Source organism: Seriola lalandi, unplaced genomic scaffold (genome assembly GCF_002814215.2).
Source record: "Seriola lalandi dorsalis isolate HSWRI2012SDOR001 ecotype SW California unplaced genomic scaffold, Sedor1 jcf7180002054248, whole genome shotgun sequence".
Classification (NCBI taxonomy): Eukaryota; Metazoa; Chordata; class Actinopteri; order Carangiformes; family Carangidae; genus Seriola; species Seriola lalandi.
Genome location: NW_019524801.1, coordinates 302,648 through 329,188, shown reverse-complemented (window position 1 = coordinate 329,188; position 26,541 = coordinate 302,648). Strand labels below are relative to the sequence as shown.

The 26,541-nt window shown below is 41.8% G+C and overlaps 1 protein-coding gene across 2 annotated transcripts in view; it reads right to left on the bottom strand.

Moving 5' to 3' along the window:
- fgf14 (fibroblast growth factor 14) overlaps positions 1-26,541 on the bottom strand; it is a 98,555-nt gene that overhangs the window by 16,749 nt on the left and 55,265 nt on the right. The window contains exons 1-3 of one of the 2 annotated variants that reach the window (XM_023404550.2): positions 21,494-22,823; positions 13,899-14,009; positions 12,546-12,649 (exon numbers count right to left, since the gene is read on the bottom strand). In XM_023404550.2, the coding sequence (XP_023260318.1) occupies positions 12,546-12,649; positions 13,899-14,009; positions 21,494-21,686 (408 nt within the window). In that variant the 5' untranslated portion in view covers positions 21,687-22,823. Of the gene's footprint in view, positions 1-12,545; positions 12,650-13,898; positions 14,010-21,493; positions 22,824-26,541 lie in introns of those variants that run through there. The other variant, XM_023404549.2, reaches the window with a different exon arrangement.

Sequence of the window (26,541 nt, the reverse complement as noted above, 5' to 3'; positions counted from 1 at the left end):
TCTAGAGCAAGCACCACTCAGTTTCAGATAAGGCAGGATGTTTCTCCCAATCACTGCTTGCAGGTTTCTCAAGGCTCAAGTCCCCCACCAGCTCTGTGTTCCCAGCTTCCAGGTGGCGCGCTTTCAACCACCACAAGCAGAGATTCCAAGAAAAACAACTGTTTTCTTAGAACTACTCTTTGGTGCATAGGCACAAGCAACACATAATGTGCAATTGCATGGAGGCAAAGACCCTGGGCATGTCTACAAAAAGGAGGAGTCCAGATCCAATCCAGGAGCTCTGTGCCACATTATTTGATCCCTATAAAGTTAATTCCTCAACTGGTGTCGGTCTGTGACAAATGTTTTCTGTCCCCACGGAGGAGCAAAAGTTGTAGAAGATTTTACAAGACATGCTGTGTTGAATACAAGAGGGAACAGTGTGTGATGAGTTTGAAAGTGCAAGATATTTAACTGCTGCTTGTGTTTTTATTGGAGAGCCACACAAGTGTGAGCTTCCTTTCCCTGTGTGCATGTGCATGTTTTTTCTAGTTTGAATAGCTTTCTAGTAGAAACATGTGCGTGGGTGTATCACGAAATAACTTCCTCTGACCTGCCTGGCTTCTGCAGCGAGGTATCGTAAACCACAAGATGAAAGAAAATACATATGAATAAAAATGCACATGTACAGGTCAGAGCTATTCTGACAAGAGGAGAAAGATACTATTTCTATACAGAATGAATACTACAGAAAAAATATATGTATGACACTAACAAACAGTGAAACTTTTACACCAATGATGTGTAGAGAATATATGAGTAAAAATACATACGTACACTGCACAGAAAAACACTATTGGCCCTGCATTTGCTTCTGTGGTGCTCCAGCGGCAGCTGTTGTCCTGACTGGCTCAGTGTGAAGAGTCACACAGACACAGCGGAGTCTTAGCTCAGATTTAAGAGAATTAATTTTCATGATTTACAACCCCCTCTGTAAAGAGCTCTCGCTGTATTGATTTTTACAACTCCAGAGGTGAAGCTTGATAAAATGTTACTTTCATTTCATGGGTGGAAGTCAAAAAAAAAAAAAAAGACAGAAGGATTGTGGAGGAAAAGAGAAGACTACAGCTATTACACCTGCAGGGGAGGCTGAACACTTGACGGCTTTTCTGTCGCAGCAAAGCACGCACACATACACACACACACACACACATACACACACACCACCCCCGCACTGTGATCCAGCTACTGAGAATAAGACTTGAACCTGCAACCCCGCGGGCATGACACAAAAGTCCTTCTGCGGTTTGAAACATGATGAAATTGCCGTAACCCCTAAGATTGTCTCTTTATGAATCATTCCTTGACGCAAAATAGTATCAAGAGTAAACTGAAATATGTGACTTCTCTTTGTATAATGTATCTACTGTGGCTTACTTTGTCTTGCATTGCTAGACTTGGATATCTGACACACGCTCTGTTAGACCCTCTCCATGAAATATGCCTGTTTTGTTTTCAAAAGGAGCAATTTGGGTAAATTTTTTTCCACCTAGCTTTCATGTTCACACACATTCAAAAGTCGTGGTATTTCCTGTTGCGAAAAGTTCACCGTCATTAACGGTAAATTAAGTCACATTTGTAGCAAAGACAGCTCAGAATATACAATAACAACAATTCCAGTGATACGAAGTGAGGACAAAAACGGGAAGAACGTGCAAATGAGCTGCTGATTATACAGTGTGGTATTTCTAATGACCTCTATATGGTATTTCTTTCATCTGATAATTGATTTCTTTTTAAATCTGATTTTCACTATTTTTGTTATATTAAAAATTGAAAATCAAAATTTCTTTTTAAAAAGAAAAAAACTCGAAATAATCTTGTGGGCAAAGCGAAAGCCTGTTTATCGGCTTAGGCGGGAGCTCACCTACGGCTTTGGGCTTTCTACAGGAAGTTTGGTCTCACTGATTATACTTTGGGTACCACAGTTGACAACCCTCCATGTAAAAATTAAACTCCCACATGGCTGAACAGGCTCATCTGAATGGTTGAGTGCGCACACGCCTAAACTGTGATAACAGAACTACAGCGGTAAAATAAGTAGCCAAGAGGACCGTTAAGTGCACAATCTGGGTATGAGTTTGCGAGTGATCTGCTCCCTGTTACTGTTTGGATACCGGGTTCTTGAGGGCTACTTGTTGCTTTATGAACCCTCATCCCCTGACTGCTTATTTGCACATTACACTGCTCTTGAGGCAACAAGCACAAGTATGCCATTTGTATTTGCATGGTGCTTGACATTTACACACTAGGAAAGCAATTAGGCCAGAACTCGGGTCATTAATACAGTGAACAGGCGAGACGTGTTTGCTCTCATAGCTACTGCAATATGTATTCATGGAGAAAATGACAATGACGCCATCTGCATTTGTACATGTTAAAATCTCCTCTGTGGATCTCACAGAGGGACAAAGATGACTATCTGAATTCCCAGTTCACTGCGCCTACTCCTCTTCTGTTTCTCCTTTATTCTACTGCTCAGCACTGTAAACCACACACACACACACACACACACACACACACACTAATGAAAGCATGCTCAATAAAAACGTGTGTTTATTTATCACTAGCGGCCTGCATCTAAGCAGTACAAAGACCCACTCTATGAACGGGCTTTTTTTTTTCTTTTCCCGGAGCCGTTTTCAAAAGAAAATAAGAGAATGGAGACAACAGCACTGGAAACAAGAAGATTCATGGCACTTGGTGTGAATAAATGTTACTGGTTGTTGAAGCCATTTCAAGGTAAAAGAGGCAGGTAGTACCACAGGTTAAAAAAAAACAACAACAAATAACCGAATCAGTGAGTGATACTAATGGCTGACATGAACAACTTCTTTAAATTGCTTATCTATTAGAAGAGTGGAAGGGCCACAGCCATCCTGGATGACAGGTTAATGTCTGCAAATTGCTGAGGTTTTATAGCTACACATGGCAGTGTTAGCTGGGTGGCAGTGGCACTGGGCTGCATGGTCTATAACACTTACTTTGGAAGACTGGAGTACTGACTGTTCATCATGACTGTTAACAAAAACTGTTTAGTTGGCAGCATCAGATCAAATCACCAAAAAATAAACATGCGCATCCCTGGTGAGGTCATCAAGGTGGACTATCGGCATGACGAGTGCTAACTTATTACTCTTGCACTTTTATAATATTATCAGATGGGTTTCATATGTAGCACAAGCAACAGCAGGAGAGACAGCAGGCAACTGTGCAAGAAAGCTCCCACACCAGAAGCCTGTTAAAAGTTGATGAAGTTTCATGTCATAACTATAAAGTAGATATTGGCAGTTAGCCAACTGGAAAGGGAGGTGGACCTTTCAAACAGTGGACATCCTGCAGTGTAGCCATGCATCAGAGCCTCATCAGTAACATTTGCTAACTGATATATATACACAGTAGTTTGCACTAGAGAGAATTCATTACATCATTCATTTTATAGGTCCCGTATTTTACACTTTTCCAGTGTTTTATTTGAAGTTGATCCATGAGAAGACATGTTTGTAGTTTTAAGAACCAAAAACCATCTCAGTGTAGTTTTACATGTCCTCTCTCAGGCTTCTCTCTGGAGTTTTAGTTACAATAAGTAGCCAAACTGGTCATCAGAGGAGAGGCTCTGAGCCTCTCTTCTGATTGGTTGACTGTTTTCTGAGTGGTCTAATAAAAAATATAATAGATTTCAGATAAACACTTAGAGAAACCAAATCCTGCAAGGTTGAATGATGAGTCTGGGTGGGTGGGGCTTGGGGCATTACTGCTTTCTTGTGTCATCGCAAAGTTCCAGAATTCCTGACGGCTCGTTTCAAATTCTCTGTGGACTGAGCGCTTAGATACTTTCACAGTATTAATGTAGAAGGTAGATCTGCTTTATAATCAAAAAAGACATGGAAATCAGTTTCACTTTATACAGTATGGGACCTTTAATAAAACCTTTCACTGTCGTCTTCCTTTCTATATTACAATCAAAAATTAACTTGAAGCTTAGCTAATTTCCCTGTAGCTGGTGAAGGATTTTGGTCAATATTCACTTCAAATCCACACAACTCTGAGACAGCAGATGTGAATGTTGATTTGAACATCCACAGACACTAGCTGACAGAAACTAAATGTTTAAAAAAAAAGGGGTTTTCTAAATAAATGTATAATATTGTGCGAATGTCAAAAGTTTGGGTGGAGAATATGGAAATTTTCAATTTACCAAGAAGACCAATATAAACCCTGGTTCTGACAGCCAATCATCCGTTTGAGCACTTTGATGTTGACTTTGCTTTTCATTAATTCATAATTGAAGCCACTTGATTCAAGCACCGAAAAATACACTCGATTACCACACAGCATGTGCAGTAATAAAATATGAATACTTCTGGTACTCAAACATTTCATTAAAATGCAAATTAGCATGATTTTGAACATCTTCCTTGGGATCTAACAATTCGGGCTCTTGGTCAGGTGATCAGGAAGCAGATGGAGGTATTAAAAAGTCTATATGTAGGCAACCAAATAGCTTATGTATAGATTTGGATCTACCTTATGGAAATGGCCAAACCTAAAGATTATCTCTGAAAGGTAATCGCAGAGAGATGAGATGAGATCAATAACATTTCCACTGCTCTTTCATTTGTAGCCACAGAGGACACTAATAACAGTACTCTGCATTTGATATAAGGCTTTTTTTAAACCGCTATGAAGAGAAATTAATACATTAATATTCCTGTGTTTCTAAAAGGCTGTCGGGTTTTGTTGGATGATGTGCTTTGTGTTGCTCAAAATGGTGCATGCTTTTAGCAGAAGGAGCGACAGACAAATGGGGGCAAGCAGCGGTTGTCTGCACGCTACACTGATTATATTGACCACAGCAGGGCTTTCCCTGCCAAACACACCTCAGAGTTCCCTCTCCCCCTTTTCTCTCCAAACTCCTCTTCTGCCAACCAGTCGAAGCACTATTTATTTTCTTTCCAGTCTCCTGCGTTCTCATTATCTGTCAGCAGCACATAATTTATGGCCATCTCTGCAGCATCCTTGCCATACCGACTAACCACTGTCTGTGTGTTTCTGGACACTCCATTTTAATAGAGATGTAAGGATTATCCCAGATGGATGAGGGAGATTCAGTCCAAGCTCTAGCTGACGGATCGATAGTTGGCTGATGGCCACCGTGGTAGGAAGTCAGCCCACTCTGGGAGGAGAAATACAGCTGGAACATGCTTCTATAAAGACACAGATAAACAACTTTAGGAGATGCTGAAAAGGGATTTCTGGGATGCACACAGAGGCTTGTGCAGGCTCTCAGAGCAACCAGCATGTGCATTTCAATAACTGTGCAACTACAGTACAACAATGGCTGGTAGAGGAAAGGACACTGTGTAGCACTGGGGTGGGGCAATCACCAATGTAAAGCACTAAAACTAAAGCAAAGAATCCAATGAGAGAAGCAAAGATGTAAAAGTTCAAAGAGTCGTCAGTGCAACACATGTATGACAGCTCTTATAAAAACAGCCTGTCGCTTTAGTGAAGAATTATCTACCTCGGTTGAAAATAGGGTTTCCTTTCCAGGTTTTCTTTGTGCACCGTTTACTTCCTGGTTATGTAAATGCAACAATGTAAAGTTATGTGCATGTATGTTAGCAGACACCAACAGTATGTTTCATGTTTCAGGAAAAATCACAACCTAGTAAGAGGGTGATTGGTCTGCAAGCATGAGACTAGAGGTGCAAATTAGCAAAAGTCATTTCAAGTGAACTCACCCTTTATATCCAATAGTTACAGTTAAATTTGGCGGGAAAGGCTCTGCTCTTTGCGGGAGCTCTTAAAGAATCTGAGCAGCTGGAACAGTTCTGATGGAAGGAAGTGCACCCACAAATACATTAGCATGAGAGAATCAGGAGAGTAATTGTGAAAAATGTAAATGGCTGTTGAATGTTATTATAGTCAGCTGGTAGCCGAGAAGCTAACAAACGAGCCGCTGATAGTGAGGCATGAACGAAGCAGCTGATGGCAATCAGCTATGCAAGCCCCGCCTGAAATGCTCCATATACCGAGACGTCTGAGGGGAACTTTGTAGGACGCTCATAACACGAGCACATGATAATAGGTGGGATGACACTGTGACACGCATCACAGCAAAAACATTGAATTTGAAAAACCTCAGGTTTTTACATTACACAACTTGGCAGGTTAATGGTGATGATTTGGTCTTAATAGTGTTTCTCGATACTCACAACACATTCAGTCCCTGCTCTGCTGTATCTGCACATCATAAATCCACAGTATGTATCATGCAAACCGGTGACTCAGAAAACAGCTGCACTTGCCAACTCTTAATTGCTTTAAATAAACAGGGGAATAAGAGAGTGATTGAGGAACACGGGGCGTGACATTAATAGACCTTAAGCTGTTGACCTGGAAAGAAATAGAGGACAAATCAGCTGTGTTGTGTATTTATGAATTATTATACAGAGAGGTATCATCCCCACAGGTAAAGCCAAACACACAGTGGGGGGACTCCCTGTTTAATGGCGGTGATGTAAAACTCGTTTTTCTACTGGCACAACCCAGCTGCATAGATCAAACAGAGCTGACATGAATCTGCACAGAAGGACGGTGTCTAAATAGCAACATTAAGCCAATCAGTGTTTTCTGCCCTGAAAGACTGTAATAACAAGCCAAGAGTGTACATCCATTAGAAAGCCATTAATAACAACAGTGAAATTAAATGGCTGGAGGACTGGTCCGTCTATTCTTAGCTCCTCTTGGCCTCGACCAACAGTTCACCAGTTCGGCTTTGACGCCTACCTCCGACCTTGTTGTTCATTAATGCATGAAGCAGCTCCCCCTCCAGCCCTTATGACCGCCACCCTTCCTGACACTGACACTGCATTAAAGGCAGAAGAGAGCAACACACTGGAAATAATGAGGCTCCCTCCACCTCAGCTCTGAGCTCGACACTCCTCTGGAGGCAGAATCATCTGAGTAATTACTATAGGTACCAGAAATCTGTGCGAATGTGAAAAATATTATGGTCAGCGCCCTTCTCTGCTGTTCTGATGTTAGACTACTGTTTTTTATGTGCCTCTGTGGATTTGTTCAAGTGGTTAAAGACATAAATGGGAACCTTTTAGAAGCTTTATTTATGACAAATTACATTTAGTTATGTTTTAATCCCGAAGCGATGATACAAGACATGCCTGTTTTTTTTTTTTAAATGAATTTACAGGTGCTGCTTATTTATGCAGAATTTCAGCTATTTGTTGTTTCCTCAAAACGTCCAAGCTAACAGTGACTCTTCTTCACATTTGTCTCCAATCAAGATAATATTGACTGACCTCTAACTTATGCCTGACTTCCCATCAGTCTTGCTGCTACGGTATGTCAAGGAGTGATGTATAATGAATCACTTTCCCTCTCAAAATATATGTTTAATGTCATTTATCAAAAGCGAGAATATCAGTTTGACAGTTTGAAAAGCCACAGGCGCCATTTGCATTAAAAGTACCAGGGTCCTCTCTGACCCCACACGTCTCCATTGTTTATGCTTCCATAAAAACTGTGAGAGAGATCATTTTCATTCATAGCAGGTTTGCAAATCAACACCCATAAAACATGTTCACACGAAGCCATCTGTTGGGCAGTGATGCTGCATGTAGCCTAAACACACACTCACATACACATCTGTGCTTGTTCACACTTGTTCTTATAAAGAGGTGTCACAATTCTGTTGATCTTCTGTATCTTCATGTGCGCATACAGTATGTGCAAGTACATAACTAGAGTCTTATTTTGTCATATTTTCTCTTTCTTCCAATCATTACACTTAAGCCCTGGTCAAATGAGAATGTGGGATAGCAAAGTTCATCCAAGCATCCTTGCAATAGGTTGTTACATCGTGACTACTCGCAGTGCTAGTAAACAAGGTGGCTAACAAGCTAACATTAATATAATGTCCAGACGGAAACATGCCAGGGTTAGTGCGGCACTATGGCTCTACAAGCATAGTTTAACCAAGACCTGTTTCCTGTTTCCTTACAGCAGATCATGCTTCCCTTGTGGAGCAGTTTACACAACAGCAGAGGATAGTTACTGTATATAAAAAAGTGTATTGTGCAACACAGCTAATAACCTAAGATCGCCTCCTCTGTTTTGGACTGTCTTTTTCTCCATTCCCTCCAAGATTTTTGTATTTCGAGTGTTAAAGTTGAACCAAAGTTGAACATGAAACAACAAGATTATTGAGGATTCGCTTTGCAATGATTCCTTTGAGACGAATTGTTTTCTTGATTTATGCTGTCACAGGATCAAGTAGTAGTAGTTAGAGAATATATTTGACCTGCAACAACTAGTCGATTAATTGATAGTCGATTGACTATTTTGATAATCATTTTTTTAAGCAAAAGTCAAATTGTCAATCTTCTGCTCACTCCAGTTTCTCACACGTGATGATTGGATGCTTTTCTTTATTGTAGATGATGGTATATACTGTACTGTATATCTCTGGATTTTGGACTGTTGGTCAGACAAGATAAGACATCTGATGTCACTTTAGGACATTTTTAAATATCCCAATCGACTGTAATCTCACAATGGAAGGTTGTTTTAACATCAGGTGGAACTGCAACCTCCACTAACAAAATACATGCCTTTGCAGGAAACATGAAGATGAAAGCAAAGGAGCAAAGTGCTTCCATGTGAGGGTGTCCTCAACAGACTGAACATATGAGAGCTGCTTTAGTAAATTGGACGAAGAGGTTGGAAGATGAATAATAACGTTGGGAGGAAAAATATCAAATACCCAAACACGAGGGAATCCTGTCTTGAGCGTTCTCAAAGGACTCCCTTGGTTTCACACCACCTACTCCTGAATAAGCTGCTCTTCTCTATTCTTCCCCACACATCACCACCCTGCACTTTCATTTTCATACTGATGCAAACTGAAGGAGCCTTCACATCAAGCTCCTTGGAGCTTTCATACATTGTGAATTGAGCATAACAGGAAACAGATGCCCTCAGTCTTCTTCATACCACTGATGATACAGCCTCTAACAAGTGAAGCTAAAGCCACCGCGCTGCTCCCGGATTGGCTCTCTCAAGGATTTCATTTCTAAAAAGGACCACTCAAGTGATGTGGCAAGTCAATTTGACAATCATGAAAGGTAGCACTAACAAGTGCAGGCTCCTGATAAAGAAAACCTGCAGTGAGAGTCTCCAGTGAAGTGAGGGAATGGGGAACTAGCTCTAAAGAAAACCAGCCGACCATGAAATGCCCAACCTTTACACTTGAGAGGTGGTAGCAGACTGTATTAGCAGGACTGAAAAACGACAACAAGATCAGCACAAGGGAGTTGCATTCTCCGGCACCACCATTTCATCATGTGTAACAAAACTATACAACCCAACACTTCCTTGTTTCCTTTTAGGGATTCAATATTATCATCCCTACAGAATAATTAAGGTTTTTGTGTTTCATCTTATTTGAGATAGTCTTGTCTTTGCATAAAGAGTTCCCATTACAGTTATCTAGAGACCACAATAAGTCGTGTTTTCCGCTACCTTCGACAACAAGCTGGAAAAATTCCTCTCCTCTTATTACATTTCAGAAGAAACGCCTGATCCAGGGACCAGCCTGGAGGAGAAATTAGCCGAGAGTTTATTGGCTCAGATACAAAAGGAGCGGATTGAAAAGGGGTGAGATGATTGAACTCTCCTTTATTCCGTGGTGTGTCCTTTGTGCCAGGCTGCACAGTCACTTTGATGCTATCTCTGTCATTTGAGCTGCACGCTGCGCCTTGGGTGCCTCACACAAAAGAATATGATGCACTACCAGAGGCCTTGAATGGGCTCTCCATCTATTTTCTGAAAGAGTGGGACTCTCCTTTTGATTCACCTCATCTGTTAAAAAATTGAGTGTCACTCATTATTAAAGTACGTCATCACAGTAAAAGCCTCTGTAATGTATTCAATATTGTGAAAGAATACAACTGACTAGGTGAATTCTGGTTAATAAAAATTATTTGGCTCCAGGGAAGAAACAATATGTTGAAAAAGAATATTTTTTCCAGAGAAAAAAAACATTGTTTTTTGCAGAATTTCCCTGCATTAATATAACCTTCAAAGTAGAGTCTGAAAATGTGAGTGCGCTATAATCAAATACCTCTAATGGGAGGAAAAGGTTGACTGTCAGATCCTCACTTGCGAAGGAACAGAGCGATAATGGGAGGAATGGTTGTACCTTGGTTAGAGAGGAGCACAGAAGAGGCAGGAAGAAGGGGGAGGAGGATGAAGAACATCTTACAAGGCTGCCATTATCGGAGTAATTCACACACTAAGGAGCAAAAAGAGACCTTTGAGTGGGTGGCTGGGTAGTTGAGGTCTGATCAGAACCTCCATTAGCACAGAAATAAGCTGCAAATGGAGCAGGGGAGCTGTGTGAAGAGGGGAGCAAGGCAAACTGTGCTGAAGGAACACAGTGCTCCGACCGGGCTCAGCGAGAGCCCGCAACACAGCACTTCTGCATGGACCAAACATTACCGGAGGCAAGTGGAGAAAATAAAATAAACACTTGACGATAAAAGACTGATGTAATGATGTTAGTTTGAATGCCAATTAGCAGCATTTATCAGCTATGAAGCAGGTCTGACAATCGACACTTCAATGTGAGTTTTCACAGCAGCGACCGTCGGCTTACTACAGAGACGCCAGATCACTGGTGATCAACGTGCAGGCGTCAAAAACACCACAATCACTGAATGTGACAAGTGGAGTAGCATGGAAAATCATGAGAGCATATGCCATTAATATAACATGTACTGGACAACAATCATAGTAGAGATGCATGATTAAATCAATTCTGCATGAATTCTGGAAAGGAAGCACTGAAACACACAGATTATCTATGTGAATACATCATAAACAATATAATCACATGTTGTTCCGCTTAGATTTTTTTTTTTTAATTTATTGCAGGTTTTATGCCCTTTTTCACCCTCTATAAATTTGATCCTTATCATGTATTTGCAGTTTTGTAAATTCGAATGTTCGTCTAAATGTTGAATTTTTGCTTTTATTTCCAGGTCACCCAATGTACAAGGGAGCTAAGCGTTCTCACTGGATGACCCTGTATCAACAAATGATGAATGAAGTCAATGAATAGAAACCTTCTTTAGTACACCGTCTATAAAAGTTGACAACTCGGTTTGAAGTGCAACATTTCTGCAATCAAATATGTCGGCATGTGTGTCTGCAATCAACAAATTGTACAATTATGTTTTCCTGTGTGTTATGCAGAATAGTGTTCGCATAGTATATATATATATATATATATATATATATATATATATTAATTCATAATCCCCACTGTGCAATTCCTTAACACAATCCATAGGATTCTGGGTCAATCCTCCTCGAATGAATTTAATTTCATGGCTTAAGTGGAGCAGTGATTAAGTATGAGAGAATTCCACTGGAATACCGGTGCATTGTACAGTAAGAGAAGTAGCTCCTCTAAACCTCCGAGGTAATGAATGAGAAATAAGATGGTGATTCCTGCTGTGCACTCTGAGGATTAGGAACATGAGGACAGCAGAGGGAAGAAGAGACAGTGATTCTGATGGATACTCCTGTCTGGGAGAGGAGCGCTACTCCCCAGTGTTCCTCCTGCTGATTGATTTGAATGACTGGGAGAAGACAGGGTGGAGGAGTGAGACTAGAGGCACTATCTGTTCTGGGGGAGGTCTTATCACCTCTTTGGCTGTCTGGCCTGCAGAAGCCTAGTTTATTTTGAAGAGAGGTAGTCAATAACAGTGGATAACTACATATTGTAATGAAAACAAATGGCTGCTCCTTAGATATCCCAAATCTGCTCAAAAAACAGCTCTGGGCTTCACTTCCTCTTCCTCTTATGATAAACACATGCGTCACAGCATCACACCATTCATTTGGTAATAGCAAACATCTCATTCATTTTTATTGACTAACACATCAAAAAACAGATAAGTTTGTAATATCTGCACGGCAGCAGATCTCATTTGAGAGAGCAAAATGTGTGTTCTGCCTATAAATGTGCTTTTGTTTTGTTTTTTCACATTGAATGAAAACTCTGGGAGCATTTAACCTGATGAATAGAAATCTATATGTATGAATTTGTGCTTAATGGGATCCCTTACCTTCACTGAAATGCAATTATCCTTTTGCAAATGTCGTAAATATCGTGAGATGTCCAAGGACCCTCATTGGGACTAGTGTCTCGAACACTGATCAGTTTACTACATATATCTACCTACATCTATGTCTGAATTACTGTCTTTATACCGGTAATTCATATATACATGTAGTTTTACATGTAATTGTGTAATGTAGGTTTTTGTGTGCAAAGCAGAAAAAAATGTTCTCACATATCCAAAAATAGAAATAACAGAATAGAATAGAATAGAATAGAATAGAATAGAATAGAATAGAGTAGAATAGAATAGAATAGAATAGAATTAGAATAGAATAGAATAGAATAGAATGCTTACTGATGTGTACAGGTGGCCCTCCCCGTTCATGGCGATGTATAACCCTGTCTTCACGGACTGAATGGCGACAACTCTGAGGCCCACAGGAATAAGGTTGAACAAAGCTGAAAAACACACATGTGAACAGGAAACATACACATGCATAAAAATATCACCAAACATCATTACCACAGACAGACCCTAACCATTAACTGAACATTAAATACCCTGAAAAAAACAAAACAAACAAACACCGCTGTAATTCATCATCCAAATGCAAGCTGCCTATCATTAACGCTTCACAAAGCATAGATAATACAATTGCTAGCCTTTGCATTTAGGTAATCTCTGAAGATGAATTGCAGCCTGGCTGGTGAACGTGACTAGCCTAGCATAACCTGGGCCACCTAGAGCTACCTGAGAAGTGGCTGTAATTGGGGCCACCACTGGTGCATGGCAGATTTAATAGCCCTTTTGTTGTTGTAGCAGACTCCTTGGGCCTGGTAGGTAATGGCTATTGTTTGTGTACTGGTGAGAAACAACAGGACCGGCCTGGCCTCTGACATTAAGTGTGTGTGTATATGGAAGGCACATAATGACCTCTGCTTGACCCATTAAGTACTCTGTATTGGCAGATATGGAGCCTGGGGAAAACTACTTGGTGACCATTGTTTTTTTTTTCTTTTGTAGCTTCTGGCAAATTTCAAAACTGTAAAATCTAATGTGGAGACATCAGTGCCAACACTTTATTTGACCTTTTAATGATATGATATATCCCTTGTGCACCGTATATGTGCACTGTTTCAATAAATCCCTTAAACCAAAAAATCAATCAGATTTGACATGTGCCACATCTCCTCTTGCTGACAGGAGTTAAGTGACACAATGTAGAGTGTCAGACCAGTGTTAGCACCAAGCACAGGAATCAAATTAACCACCTAGCCTGAAGCAGTGGAGGAGCAGTGCCAGAACAAGCTAATAATACCTTTGCTTCCCTGGTAGGCCTACTGTTTCCTGGTCCACTTTCCCTCTCAGAGGGGAGGACAAATCTGTGTGATCATATAGCTGCAACACAAGCAGACATTTCTGCTCCAAACCATGAAAAATAAGAGGAAATATCGGCCTTAAGCTCAGAGACACTGACTATAGGGTTGCTGGTTCATTTCCTGCATCTGAGGAATGAATCTAGACCAGGAAGTGAGAAATGTTACAGTGGATTTTGTGTATGTGTAAAACAGCAAGTAACCGAACCCCCCCCCCCCAAATAAAACCTTTGTGGAACCTACAGTACAATGATTAAGTTTCTGGATAATAAGAGTTTGAAATTGTTGAGTTATATTCTAGAAGGTCAACGGACATTGTCAAGATACTCACAGGAATTACTGCTGTCATCCTTGGTCCCATCAAGAGAGCCATCGGGATTCATTTGCAAGTAGTATCCCTGCCTGCAATATAACCTGGTCACTATACCCTTGAGCTGGGGATCTGCAGGAGAGAAACAGAGGGAGAAAACAGAGGGGAACATTAGCAATTATGAAAATGATGATAAGCTGGTTATGAGGACTGCTACAGAAAAACCAAATAAGCTTCGAGAAATGAACCATGTGCTTAAATAAAGTGAGTAATATATGTGTCTTAACTGCATGAAACACCGTGCTGAACTATTTTACAGTACTTTCTGACTCCTGTGTATGTTCACCGGCAAATCCCACAGCCAACTTTCTGGGCACATAAGCCCTGCCATGCTCAGAGATAGGCCATCCAATTATAGGCAGCAGAATTAATCTGCGGTCGCCTGACTTCCATAATGAACCCAACAGCACCCTCTCCGGGTTCTTAGTGTGTAGGATGTGAGAGTGTCTATGCTCTGTCCCGTCTAGCTGACCCAACAGGGGAATTAGCCACATATCTACTGTAAATAAATCACCGCTGCAGTTTAACTGGCCGAGCGCCAATGACAGCTCATCCAGTCACGTTGCAGTTTAATTGGCATTTTGTGGGGTTTGTAATAACAGGAAGAAAAGTAAAAGTGCAAATGTAAAAAAGTAAAAAGCAGCGGGAAACTGAAAAGGATACATTTTAATAAACCTGCCTGCGATTGCACATTGAGATGTCGCTGGAAAAATATTGCTTGTGCTCAAGCCGTACAACAATATTTCTTCATCTGGGGATGTGTGTGTGTGTGTGTGTGTGTGTGTGTGTGTGTGTGTGTGTGTGTGCACGGACAACCACTGGGGTCATACACCATCAACATAAGTCTTATCGTGGAGACAGCTATCACACCAGATTTCATTCTAAGAAAGCCCTGGGGAGGTGAACAATCAACTTCACCTGAGCCTAAACCGTGCTCCTTGCAAGTGTGTGTGTGTGTCCTCGAGAGAGAGAGAGAAAGAAAAGGAGAGAAAAAGAGAGATAGAGAGAATGGCCACAGAGGAGAACTCAAGAGGTCTTGCTGAGGGCAGAGAGGGTTTTTTCTTTTCTCCTATCGGTGTACTGCTGAAGGCAGTCTCGTCTGAAAGGGCTCTGTTGGGTGATGGCGTTAGGTAGCTCCGAGACCTTCCCACTGCTGCCTGAAAAAGGGGAGAAAAAGCCTCTCTCCTGGTGTATCCGAATAATACAGCTATAACGTCATTCAGCGGCGCAGCTTTCTTGTCTCACCAGAACAATGAAAAGGTGGCGGAAGCAGAATCTGACTGTCAGAGTGCCTCAGCTGCGCCGTGAGCCAGCTGACAGGGGGGTGACAGTATCTCTCCGCTTTACAATAATACTCAGCACAGTCAGAACTATTGCAGCCACTCAGCCACAGACAGATGTCACTGTGCAGACATCATCCTTCCTCTGTTTGCTAGGTTTAATATCTGATGATGATGCTGTAAATGACTTTGACATACAAATGGATACTTTACTTTGTAAACAGGACACAAAAGGCATCTTCTTATTGCCCTGACTCCTTTGCCCACCTACAACTTCATGTTACAGCAACAATGAATGAGAACTTACTTACTTAATTACAAAAGAGCTGTAAATGTGCCGTTTTTCTTTTTAATTAATTGATTCATTTACAATGGAAGCACATATCTACCAGTGAAAGAAAAAAAAAAGGCGAAACATCATGAAAAGAATTTTCATGGAAGATCAAAAATTTGATTTACCATCTCATATTTGTGGCTTTAAATGAGGATTTTCTTTTTAAATTAAGACGACGATTATCTTTTCATCCATCTTCTTTAATGGTGAAAATAGTTCCCCATAGTTTAGTCAATAACTGTCTGGAAACATTGAAAACTGCCCATCAAAAGTTTCCTTGAAATGTCTTGTTTTGTTCATACTAAAGTCCAAAATACAAAGATGTTCAATTTAGACTGGCATAAAACAAAAACTGTGAGAAAATTTCACATTAGAGAAGCTGGAACTCGACAAATGTCTGGCATTTTTTGCTTGATAAGTGATTTGAACAGTTGGTCATATACTTGTGGGTTTGCAACAAAACAAAAAAGAAAGTGGAATGAAAAAAGTAAAGGAATGGAAACACTTTAATAAACCTACATGTGGACGAACATTCAAATGCCTCTGGAAAAATTCAGCTGGCCTTAAACTGTGCAACAACTTCTGAATTTTCTTTCAGTTGACTAATTGAATAACTTACTGTTTCAGCACTTCATACATCAGACACTTAACCCACGTTGCTTCAAAGTCAGAGCTCAAATTCACTACTGATTTTATTGTATCACTCTCAACCTCCCTCTTTTCATTATCACTCTGCCCTCCAGTCGCTGCTTCTGCAAACAGCAGTCGGCTATAACAATGGACATGGCTGAATCCAGTCATTAATTACGCTTTCAAACACGACACACAACCATCCAGCAATCAGACACCATAACCTCAAGACCACACCCATACTCCCAACGGTGCAGTGACGGTGGAGACGGGTGAGTGTTCGTACAGCAGGGAGAGCAGGGAAACACACCCGTGCACACAGACACAAGGATTGCTCACACATTTTCATATGGATTTTTAATGAGTGCACAATTCCCCTGAGCAAATACTCTTGTGCGGACACACAAAGTCGGCTAACCTGTGATCGATTAATGACTTTGATCAGCAGCATTCAAACAATGTGGGGGAGTGAGATTGATTCTGAAGGCAGATCAGTGGGAGGCAATCCGTAATAATTAAAACCGCAGAACTGGTTGCTGGCTAGTTGAATACTCCGTCTATGTGTGTGTGTGTGTGTGTGTGTGTGTGTGTGTGTGGAGGTGAACTTGGCTTCTCCATCGTGCTATAAATCATGTGATGTTGGCTGTGTTCCCTGGGGCGAGCCAGCCAGTATATCTCATACACACATGGATTTCCCCTCCAGTTTGGAGCTTCAGTATTTCTGAGCTGCAGCCAGAGAGAGATGAAAATCTGTAGGATTTTAGCTAATTTATCAAAATTGAAAAAAAAAAAGAAAAGGAAAAAAAAAAAAAACACAAACCAATGGAAAAACGTGTGAGATAACTCTCTATAATTGATGATAGTTGATGTACAATCCTACTCTGAGGGGTGTCTGAATGAATATGTCTAGAATTCACTCACATCCTTAAATACCAGGGGCATTATTTATGACTGACAGTTTAACATCAGACATTCATGTATGCTAGTGCATACATTACTATGACATAATGGCTTTTGTAATTCTTACAAAGCTGGAGACCCATTTGTACAACTCATGCTGAAGGTCAAACTTACTCACGGCCAGCAGATAAAAACGTTTCAGATGAATCTGATGTAATTCATTCTCCCACGAAACTGAAATCTTTTCATATCCCTCATCATTTACATCACACTCTTGTTTTCATGCATTCTTTATAAAATACTGAGTAAGTGAGGCAATTTATAGAATGGGATTGAGTGGACGACAATGAGAAAGGGAGGAGAGAAATGTTGCATGCAAAGAGGAATATAGAGGAAAGGCTCAGTGTTTTTTAGAATGACACAGCATTTTCAGTTCCGTCAGACAAGCCTGATATGGTGCATGCAAATCCAAAACTGCTTTGAAACTGTCTCTGTGGAATCTCCTAAGTTGAGTAGGTCTTTGATTCATCTTTCTTTTGTTACTCTTTGTCTTTTTTGTCTCTTTGCTCTCTGCTTCTCTCTCCTCGTCTGTCTGAATATTCTCCTTTTGTGCACGGTGAAACAAACAGTGCTGTTTATCACTGAGGAGCATCCAACCATCACTGCGGTTGGACTTTCCCAGTCGCACTGGTTTTAGTTTCTACAACAGATGCACTGTATGTTCCTACATGCCACTTCTTTGTTTCTAGGGAAACGGAGTGGTGGTTTGGCAGCAGCAGGGGGTTTCCTTGGAAAACAACAAGCATCAGAGGCATAAGATCTCAAATTGTGTTGTTCTGCAGCAGAAGTCCTCTCTGCATATAAATTGAACTGTCACCAAAAGGTTGTGATTTCTATTTATTTATTTATTTATTTATTTTTGTAGGCAGCCCTACAACTCCCTCATTCCCTTCCTTTCTTATTTTCTGTTGTGCCATTCCTCTGTCTGTCTGTCTGTCTGTCTGTCTGTGCAAAGACACATGCTCTGCTCGGTGCAAAGCAAACACAGCCCAGAGGACACACACACGGGCACAGCTGCAGCAGCAGTTGTAGACTGCTGTCAGCCCTGCCCTGCTTGACCCACTTTGGATGTTTCTGGAATAGGAGAAGGGCTTTTCCAGCCTGCAAAAGGAAAAGCCCCTCTGTGTTGCTCCTGTTGTCATGGAAAAGCAGATCAGGCTAAGGAAAACTACAACGCTCACACCGCGCCCCCCATTTCTATTACATCAACATCTCTGACATTTCAACAATAACTCATCTGATACAGACGGCTCTGATAGCTGACTGATGACACACTGCTGTGTCCTGTCAACGTGCTCTTGAATAAACAGCCACGGTGATGCAGGGCATTCATCTCTAATGAGTTTCTAGACCATGTAAGCTAATCTAATGGTCTGATCTATGTAACATGATCTAATGATCTATGGATCTAATCTAGTGAGATAATTGGAGCCAGAGCAGGGAGATTATGGGCGAGCCCGAGCTGGATGTGGCCCCCCAGCTCACTTAGAGGGTTTGAGTGAAATAGGATTTACAGCTCACATCAAATCCCTTAAATAAAATAAAATCAGTGTGATCATTTGCTCCGCATCTGCTAACAAAATGTATGGATGATTAAAAATCAAAGCTGATATGACAGAGTTCCCAGTATATGTATATGAGTGTTGGAGGAGGACAGGAAACCACATCTGTGCACACAGCAGACAACACGTTTACATTTTGTTGTCTATCTATCTGTTTTTATAAATAGCCTGTAATATTAATACTAAACCAAAAATAAAATGAGAGAGTGAAGGCGGGGATTGTTAGTATTGATTGATTATAGTTATGGTAACACTTTCTCTGAATTTGACCAAAATGCTGTGGCTGAAAAACACAATTTATGTCAGTGTCATCAATGCAGCCCATAAGAATAGCTAATCTGGAGCCTCGCTCAGAAGATCGATGCTCAAAGCCAAAGGGAATACTGGTGTTGGAGTACATTTCAGACACCTGCACTCCCTCATCCTGACAGATCTCAGTGGGAATCTGAATGTGACTTCAATATATAATCATAGTGTGGATGGTTAGAAAGCTGCTCTGCTCTCTGCAGGCTCAGCTGTCACTGGGAAGCCCAATGTCTCTCTCACCTTGGAAATGAAGACAACTGTGGATGGATGGCAACCTGTGTTATCACAACACTTGTGATCCAGTTGTGCATTCAGCGTTATTCACTCAAATCTTTTTTTTGTTTTATAAATAAGTCCTTCTGGGGTTCAATATTAAATAAAGCACACCAACCAAGCCATTAGTCTTCCTAAACTGTGTGCTCTTGTGATAATACAGTAAATAAGAGGGAAGGAGGGAAGAAGAGAGGGAGGAAAAGTGTGTGAGAGAGGTGTGAAGGGGTAAGGGGAGAAATAATGGTATGTGGAGTATTTCCCAAGCACCCCCCTGACAGCATAGTCTGATATCACTTGGTAAAGATTTTCCTAATTCTCATGTGAGGCTGAAATTAATGAAGTATATTCCCATTAGGCCTTTAATCACAAATAACATAAAATTAAAAAACAGAGCCTTTGCTCTGATTAGAGCTTCAAAAATGAGGACAAAATACCCGTTTAAAGGCAGCTTTCCCCTTAAATTTCATCTTCATTTTAGTGGGAGTGTTTCTCAGGCTTTTTGAAGCCTCCAGACACTTCTGCTGGCGCTGTTACTGAGGATTATCATTATTCTGAGGCTCAGGGAGCCCCTGTAGTTGCCCTGTGAAATGGCCGTAGCAGGTGTGATGTAGTCAAGTAATTTCAGGGTTGCCAGTGCAGGTTGACATTGGCATCCACTTGGCATGTCTGACTCCCAGGTTTAACTGTGCCATATCATGTGCTTTCACAGCCATGGCACGCTAAAACAAACACACACCAGCTTTCTGTTTTTTTTTTTTTTTTTTTTCCTAGAGATGAATCCCATGACCAAATGACAACATCGTCCATCCACGTCTCTGATCCATGGAGGCGTCCGGGCACATGAAAAGATAGATATATGCCACGAGCCAATTCAGAGGTGACAGAGGAGGACAGACAATTAGGCACACAAACACTGCAGCAGCCACACACACACACACACACACACACACACACACACACACAGTGGAAGCAGAAACAGAAACAGCAGCCTGGAGGACGGCCGATTTTAACCTGCCATTGTGATGCACCCTGACCCGTGTCCAGATGCTTCCTCTATGTGCCGTTATATAGACCCTGTTTTATCAAAGCCATTTTAATCCATGTGAGCGCTGAGGGCCAGTGAAGGGGACATTTCATAGTGTTGTTCAGCTCCAACATGAACAACAGAGAGAGGAAGAGAGAGACTCAGTTATCAAAATGGCTCTCTTTTTGAACAAGATGAAAGACTAACATGCTACTTCTAGGGTCCTTTGTTAAAAACAAATCTTAATTTGCCATAAATTTATGAACGCGTCAGGGTGTTTATTCAGTTAAGAGTTACAGTAGCCCTGGTGCAACAGGTTTGATACCTGTTGGTTCCAAGAGGAGCAGACAGCCACCTCCATCATTCACTAACAAGAGGAAATAATTGGAGTAATCTCCTTCCTAAACCAATTATCCTACTTCATTTTTGCATGAGGAATTATCCTTTGCAATGATTCCAGCAGTGGAATAATTGTTGACAGTGCTCTTTAACAATTCCAGGCTGCCACATTAGAGAAAATAAATAAATAAATAAAAAATAAAAAACATTTCTATAAGTGGAAGGAATCTGAGCGGGAGAAATGAGAGGCCATTGGCCCCCAAGAATTCGTATAAAAGAAATGCCAGAAAAGATTATGTTTGAAAGGCGTAACCTCCATTCAGTGGGGGATATTGACCTTTTTGCTTGCATTTAAATGAGTTTCATTTCTGGCTCTTGTGATGTGCCTCTATAGTGAGCACTTCAGAGAATCCTGTATGTGCTTCATAACGATCAGGGGGCCCCTTTTTTTCCCAGAATCGCCGAGGTGACAGCTCGGTAAAATCTGACTTAACCATTAGGTACAACTCGTCAGGAGCCTGTCAGGCACCTGGGATCGCATGTAAATCAGAGGCAGGTTTGTTATTTTCAACCACCTGGCTAATAATAATAAAAAAAACTGCAGAATGCATTTTTCCGCTCAACTTTTTACGCACAAAGGCGCAATTTGGCAAGTTTATGTAATCAGTAATAAAGACCATCACTCATTTCATTATTACCTTGTGTGCTATAGGTGGAAATGTAATTATGACAGTTAAAGGCCTAATGAAGCTATCAACCAGTGGTTGGATGTATGCACATGTTCACACTGAATGCACAACGCTCTGCGCCTACAAAAGAAGGCACCTTGCACACCAAAGTTCCCAGACCTTGTCTCCGTAGTCTCCGCTTCCTGAGGCCGAAGATGCGCACTTTAGAGAAGATGTCGACCAGGTTCCCATTGCAGAGCCCCTTGTTCTTGTTGGGGCTCTTTCTCCGTCGGTTGGTCGAGGGCCGGTCTAAATGCTGCTCCCGTGCCTGTCTCTTCTGTCTGATCAGCCCACTTGCGATAGCAGCAGCCATGGCTCAAAATGTCACAACTGCTCAGGTCCAGTCTGCACACGGAGCACAGACTACACAAACAGCCGCCTGTCGGAGCTCGCAGCCCGGGTCACAGTCCCATGTTGGCGGCTAAGTGATCCGTTCCGTGATGTCAAATGTCAAATATATATATATATATTTTTTAGGAGGTGGTTTTCTTTTCTGTCCAAACACTACATGATAATTTTGATATGAAAAGAGCTGTCACCATCACTCGAAAAATTCTTGGACATGATGGAGAAAAAAAAATGAGATCAGTTCATGCGTAATTCCACACATGCATCAATAACCATAGTCCTGATGGGAGAGAGCTAAGCCAAACTCACGCGGACCGAGAATTCAGAGGATTATTCATACCTGCAAAGTGATGTTTTTGTTCATTGTCTGTGACATGTTCAGTAGCATCGCCTCCTTAAATGTCCAATACCGGCTGCAGCGTCCTCACAGCACATTCACCCACTCTTTCCTCCTTTTCACCCTTCGCTTTCTCCTCCTCCGGCCAGACGAGGGGTGCTCTATCAGTGGAGTCGCTGTTGTGGGGACGCCTGTGCATGTGCGCCGCCAGCAATCAAGCAAACGCGGGCGCCTCCTATGCGAAGATCACCACCACCCGACCGAAGGCAGAGCAGCCCAGACGAAGCGAAGCGAACTCCCAAGTTTGCAAGAAGCAAATCCGCGACAGGAGCCCCCGCGATGACTGATCCACAGTGTTGGAGATGCAAAGAAAAAAATACGCAACCGTGTAGTTAGGAATTGATGCAGCTGGAGAGATGGATGCAAAGTTGCACTCAAACTACCTGCCGATCTGCCGGATAATGTTCTCAAAACATATTTTCCTCCCTGTATTCCACAATCACAACACAGGCGGGTGGGCGCGATAGGAGCCAGGGAGGGAAAAAAAACACACACACAACCAAAGCTGATCTGAGTCCTGTGGAGATGACGTCTGCATTGTGTGACAAGCTGCATACAAATATATAAACTTCAACCCCCTCGGCGATCAGCTCACAGTTCGACCCCCCTTGTGGATTTTCTTATAGCCAGAGCCTGTACTGGGTGGATGGCGATCAGTGCGTAAAGGGTATAAAGGAAAGAGAGGAACGCCACTGATGCACAGCACAATTTATTTTCCCACGCTCAAAGCAAGAAGGGGGGGGGGGGGGGGGGGCTGATAGGAAGTGGCTTTAGTCTATATAGTCACCCCACATCAACATATCCTTCCCATCAACAAGTACCTAACCACACGCCTGAGTGAGTGAGTGAGTGAGTGAGTGAGGAGGATCCCCGCCACCACAACCACTCCCTCCCTCTCGACCACCAAGCCCCTGCTTGAAGGGGAATGGGCAGCCAGTCTGAATGCTGCCATTAGTTAGTAAGATTTTATTCTTAAAAGCTTCAGTTTGGTCTCTGTAGTAGGATGAGACGGAATCCACTACAGAGATTATGAATGTGAACCTGGGCTGACAGAATAGCTTTATTTTTTCCCCCGACCTCACCATTACAGTCAAACTTAATACAAAAGTATAAACGGAAGAAATCTCATGTTCCATCTCATGAGAGGAGAACCGCCAGTGGCTGTACATGCTGCTTTGTGGTAAAGAAGAGCATTCATTTACTGTGAGCCGTGTCAGGCTGCATTTGCTCTGCGTGGTTTCAGCACCGCGGACAGCTCCGGACAATAATGATGGCGGGAACTGCTTCTCTTCAGCCGGGCATCATAACCTCTACCTGAACGTCCGCCACAGACTGACAACAGATGTTTTATGTGACTCACAAGCAGCTGGAGAGCCACTTTAATAGGCCACTTCCCCCTCCTCCTCCTCCTCCAACCCAATACCTTGTTGGCCAATTTTGACACTGAATCTGGACATGTCACTTTTACGCAATAAACGCCACTGTAACACAAAATGTGCTCCGTTCCCTTTGCTCCAGGGTGAATATCATCTAAGTCTCAATCACAGGCACAGGAATTAAAACTCAAGAGAGCCATCTGCTGTTTGTTACTGTAATTAAACATTTGGGCTCATAGGGGAGCGGAGGCTTGTGTTGTGTTGCCCTCTTTGATTCTCTGCACGCCAGACGCACCTGTTGATATCCAGCTGTAGCCTACTGATGTACGACCACAGGATGAGTCGAACAGGCGGATAAACAGCAATAATTATTCATCCGTCTCCATAACAGCAGTGAGAGTCTGAGAAGTGATGTCATTTTAAACCAGGAGAACAGTGAAGCTGACTGCGGTGTCCCCGCATGGAGGTTGAAGAAACAATCTATAAATATTTACAGATCGTCTTAATAACGGGTTTTTAAATCTGCATGGAGGTTGAAGATCCTCCTCATATAAAATCAAGTATGTGCACCGGCGCCTTTATCTCTCTCAGCTCACTCCACTGACTTCGACTTCAAGCTGTGGATGAATACAGAGTGTGTGTCCCAGAAGTCTCCTGCTCTGCGCTGCTGTCAGGAGGCAGTGCAGTTAACGCTGCAGCCAGCAGCGGACACTGTCAGCCCAACAATGGGTCCCTCACCCACAGAGACTTGCAGAGCAGCATCGTCACTGTCTCTTATACACATCTACAGGGAAACTAAAGGATGATGGGATATTCTGGCAAATCTATGCAGTTTGCACATTACTTTTTTCTTTTTCTTTTTTTACACAAACAGTTAATTGTATTTACTAGATGATTGACGGTTACAGCCTCCCCAGCAGCATAACTCAAACTAGAAGTAATTTGGCTCCAAGCCTAAAATTATGAGACAAATGATAAAAGAGACCCAATGTGAAAGTGTGTCTTACAAAATTGATTTGTTTGTCTAGGATCCCTTTACAACTGTCTGAAATTGTATCCAGTGTTATTATCTCATATTCTTTGTTTCCAGCCGGGGAATGGATTAGCATTTGTGTGCTTCATTAATAAGAGTATCCCCATAAATTCAACAAATGAGGCACAACAGCAAAGAACAAAAAAAAACACACACATCAATCTGGGCTCGATCCAGGATGGGGATAATACTGGAGAGGAGAGGAGAGGATTTGCACTGTGGCTTTTACCTTTTCATTCACACAGGCATGAGGTTGAATGCATGGACGCTCACAGGAGCCTTCTACACATAGCACAGACATGCACATGCCAAATCCTCATCACAGCATACACTGGCAGATTATTTATCCGCCAGTCTAATCCACGAGGATACTTTCCGATCAAAATAAATACGACACAGGGTGTCGAAAAGCACATCATACACCCATGTGAAATATATATTCATGAAGCAAAACAAGAGGCGCACATACCTACATTTTTTTTCCTCCGACATGTGAATGTATGAGAGTCCATTGCAGTCCCCATTCCAAAGTGCTCTAAGCCAAGACCTTTCCCTGCGACTTCTAATGCCCCAATTTATACTGCCCCTTCAAGGATCTAACATGGTTATGGTGAACTGACAATCTGCCCCAAGCTGTTCACATTCATTTGTTAACCAACGCTTTAAACACTTCATTCATTCTTAATGTTGGGGTCACGGAGAAAGGCAGTTCGAACAACTCATTTGGACATTTTGTCTGAGACTGGAGACAAATGAAAGAGGACTGAATGTCGCCCTAGGACATCATTTCGAAGAAATAAGCCAGTGGCTCAGAAGATGCATGACACATACTGTCCATATCAGCTCATACTCCTCTATTATCAATACATTCTTTACACAGGATCGCAGAGGCTATAATATCATGCACACCTTCCCTGTATGAAAAAGTTGGCAAACAAAATGCACAACATTTTTGTGAAAGCATTTGATGCAGACTTGTGAAGCCACAGCCTCATCCGGTCAGAACATTTTAATCCAATCTCCTCTGAGGAAATGACATTATTGTTAGTTAGATGCCCCGCTGCCGAGGCACAGCAAATGTCACCCAATGGAACTGGGATAAACAACCCATTTGATTATTGCTATTACTTTGCCTCGGGGCTGTGTTCTTTTATCACCCATCCTGATAGCAAAAGCAGTCAGTGGGACTCAGCACTTTTCAGGCCCAGTGAAATAAAAGACGCTTAACTTGCTGGAATCAAATTACACTGCATTATCAAAGACAGAGAATTAATTTAATTTGAGATGAGTAATGATTTTTGTTGAGCTAGGATTTATGTCATTTTCTTCTTTTGTCCCTTGTCTTCCTCCTGCTCCCCCTGTGATTTAGTTGCATGTTTAATTGTTGAATATCATGAGTCCATCCACTGAAGCAATAGAAGCTTAGAAAGAGCCCGCTTCTAGAATGGGAATATTCAGTGCATGTGTGTGGGTCTCATTTGTTTTGATGAGTCTAATAGTCCGAGCTAATCAGAGAGCTAAGACAGACGAGTGCACATCAAGAGCTTGTAAGGGGGAATGAAAATGGAGAGCTTTGGTTAAGTGGTCACGATTGAGGAGTGCATGGTGAGGGCCCAGAGGCGAGTGAGAGGCAGAAAGATTAGGGGTCTGTAAGATTCATGTTCTGGGAGGGGACCATAAATATCTGTGGCAAATTTTGCCCTTAAGTTGTTGAGAAGTTTTGGACAGTCAAGTTAAATCTATTTATAGAGCACGGTTAACAAATGTTGACTAAAGTGCTTTTAAATGCATTTATAAATAAACACGTGAAGAAGTAGAACAGACAAAATAATTTATTACAGTGGAGACTCAAAAGCAGTTCAGAAGATGGGTCTCACCAATGAGCCAGTCATTACAAATAAACATCTGTGTTTACTTTCTTTGAATAGTTAATCACCCGTCTGACGATACCAGTTATGCTGAGCTGGGTTTGAAAAATGGATTCTTAGGTTTGAGTTCCTTCAGTGTAAACATC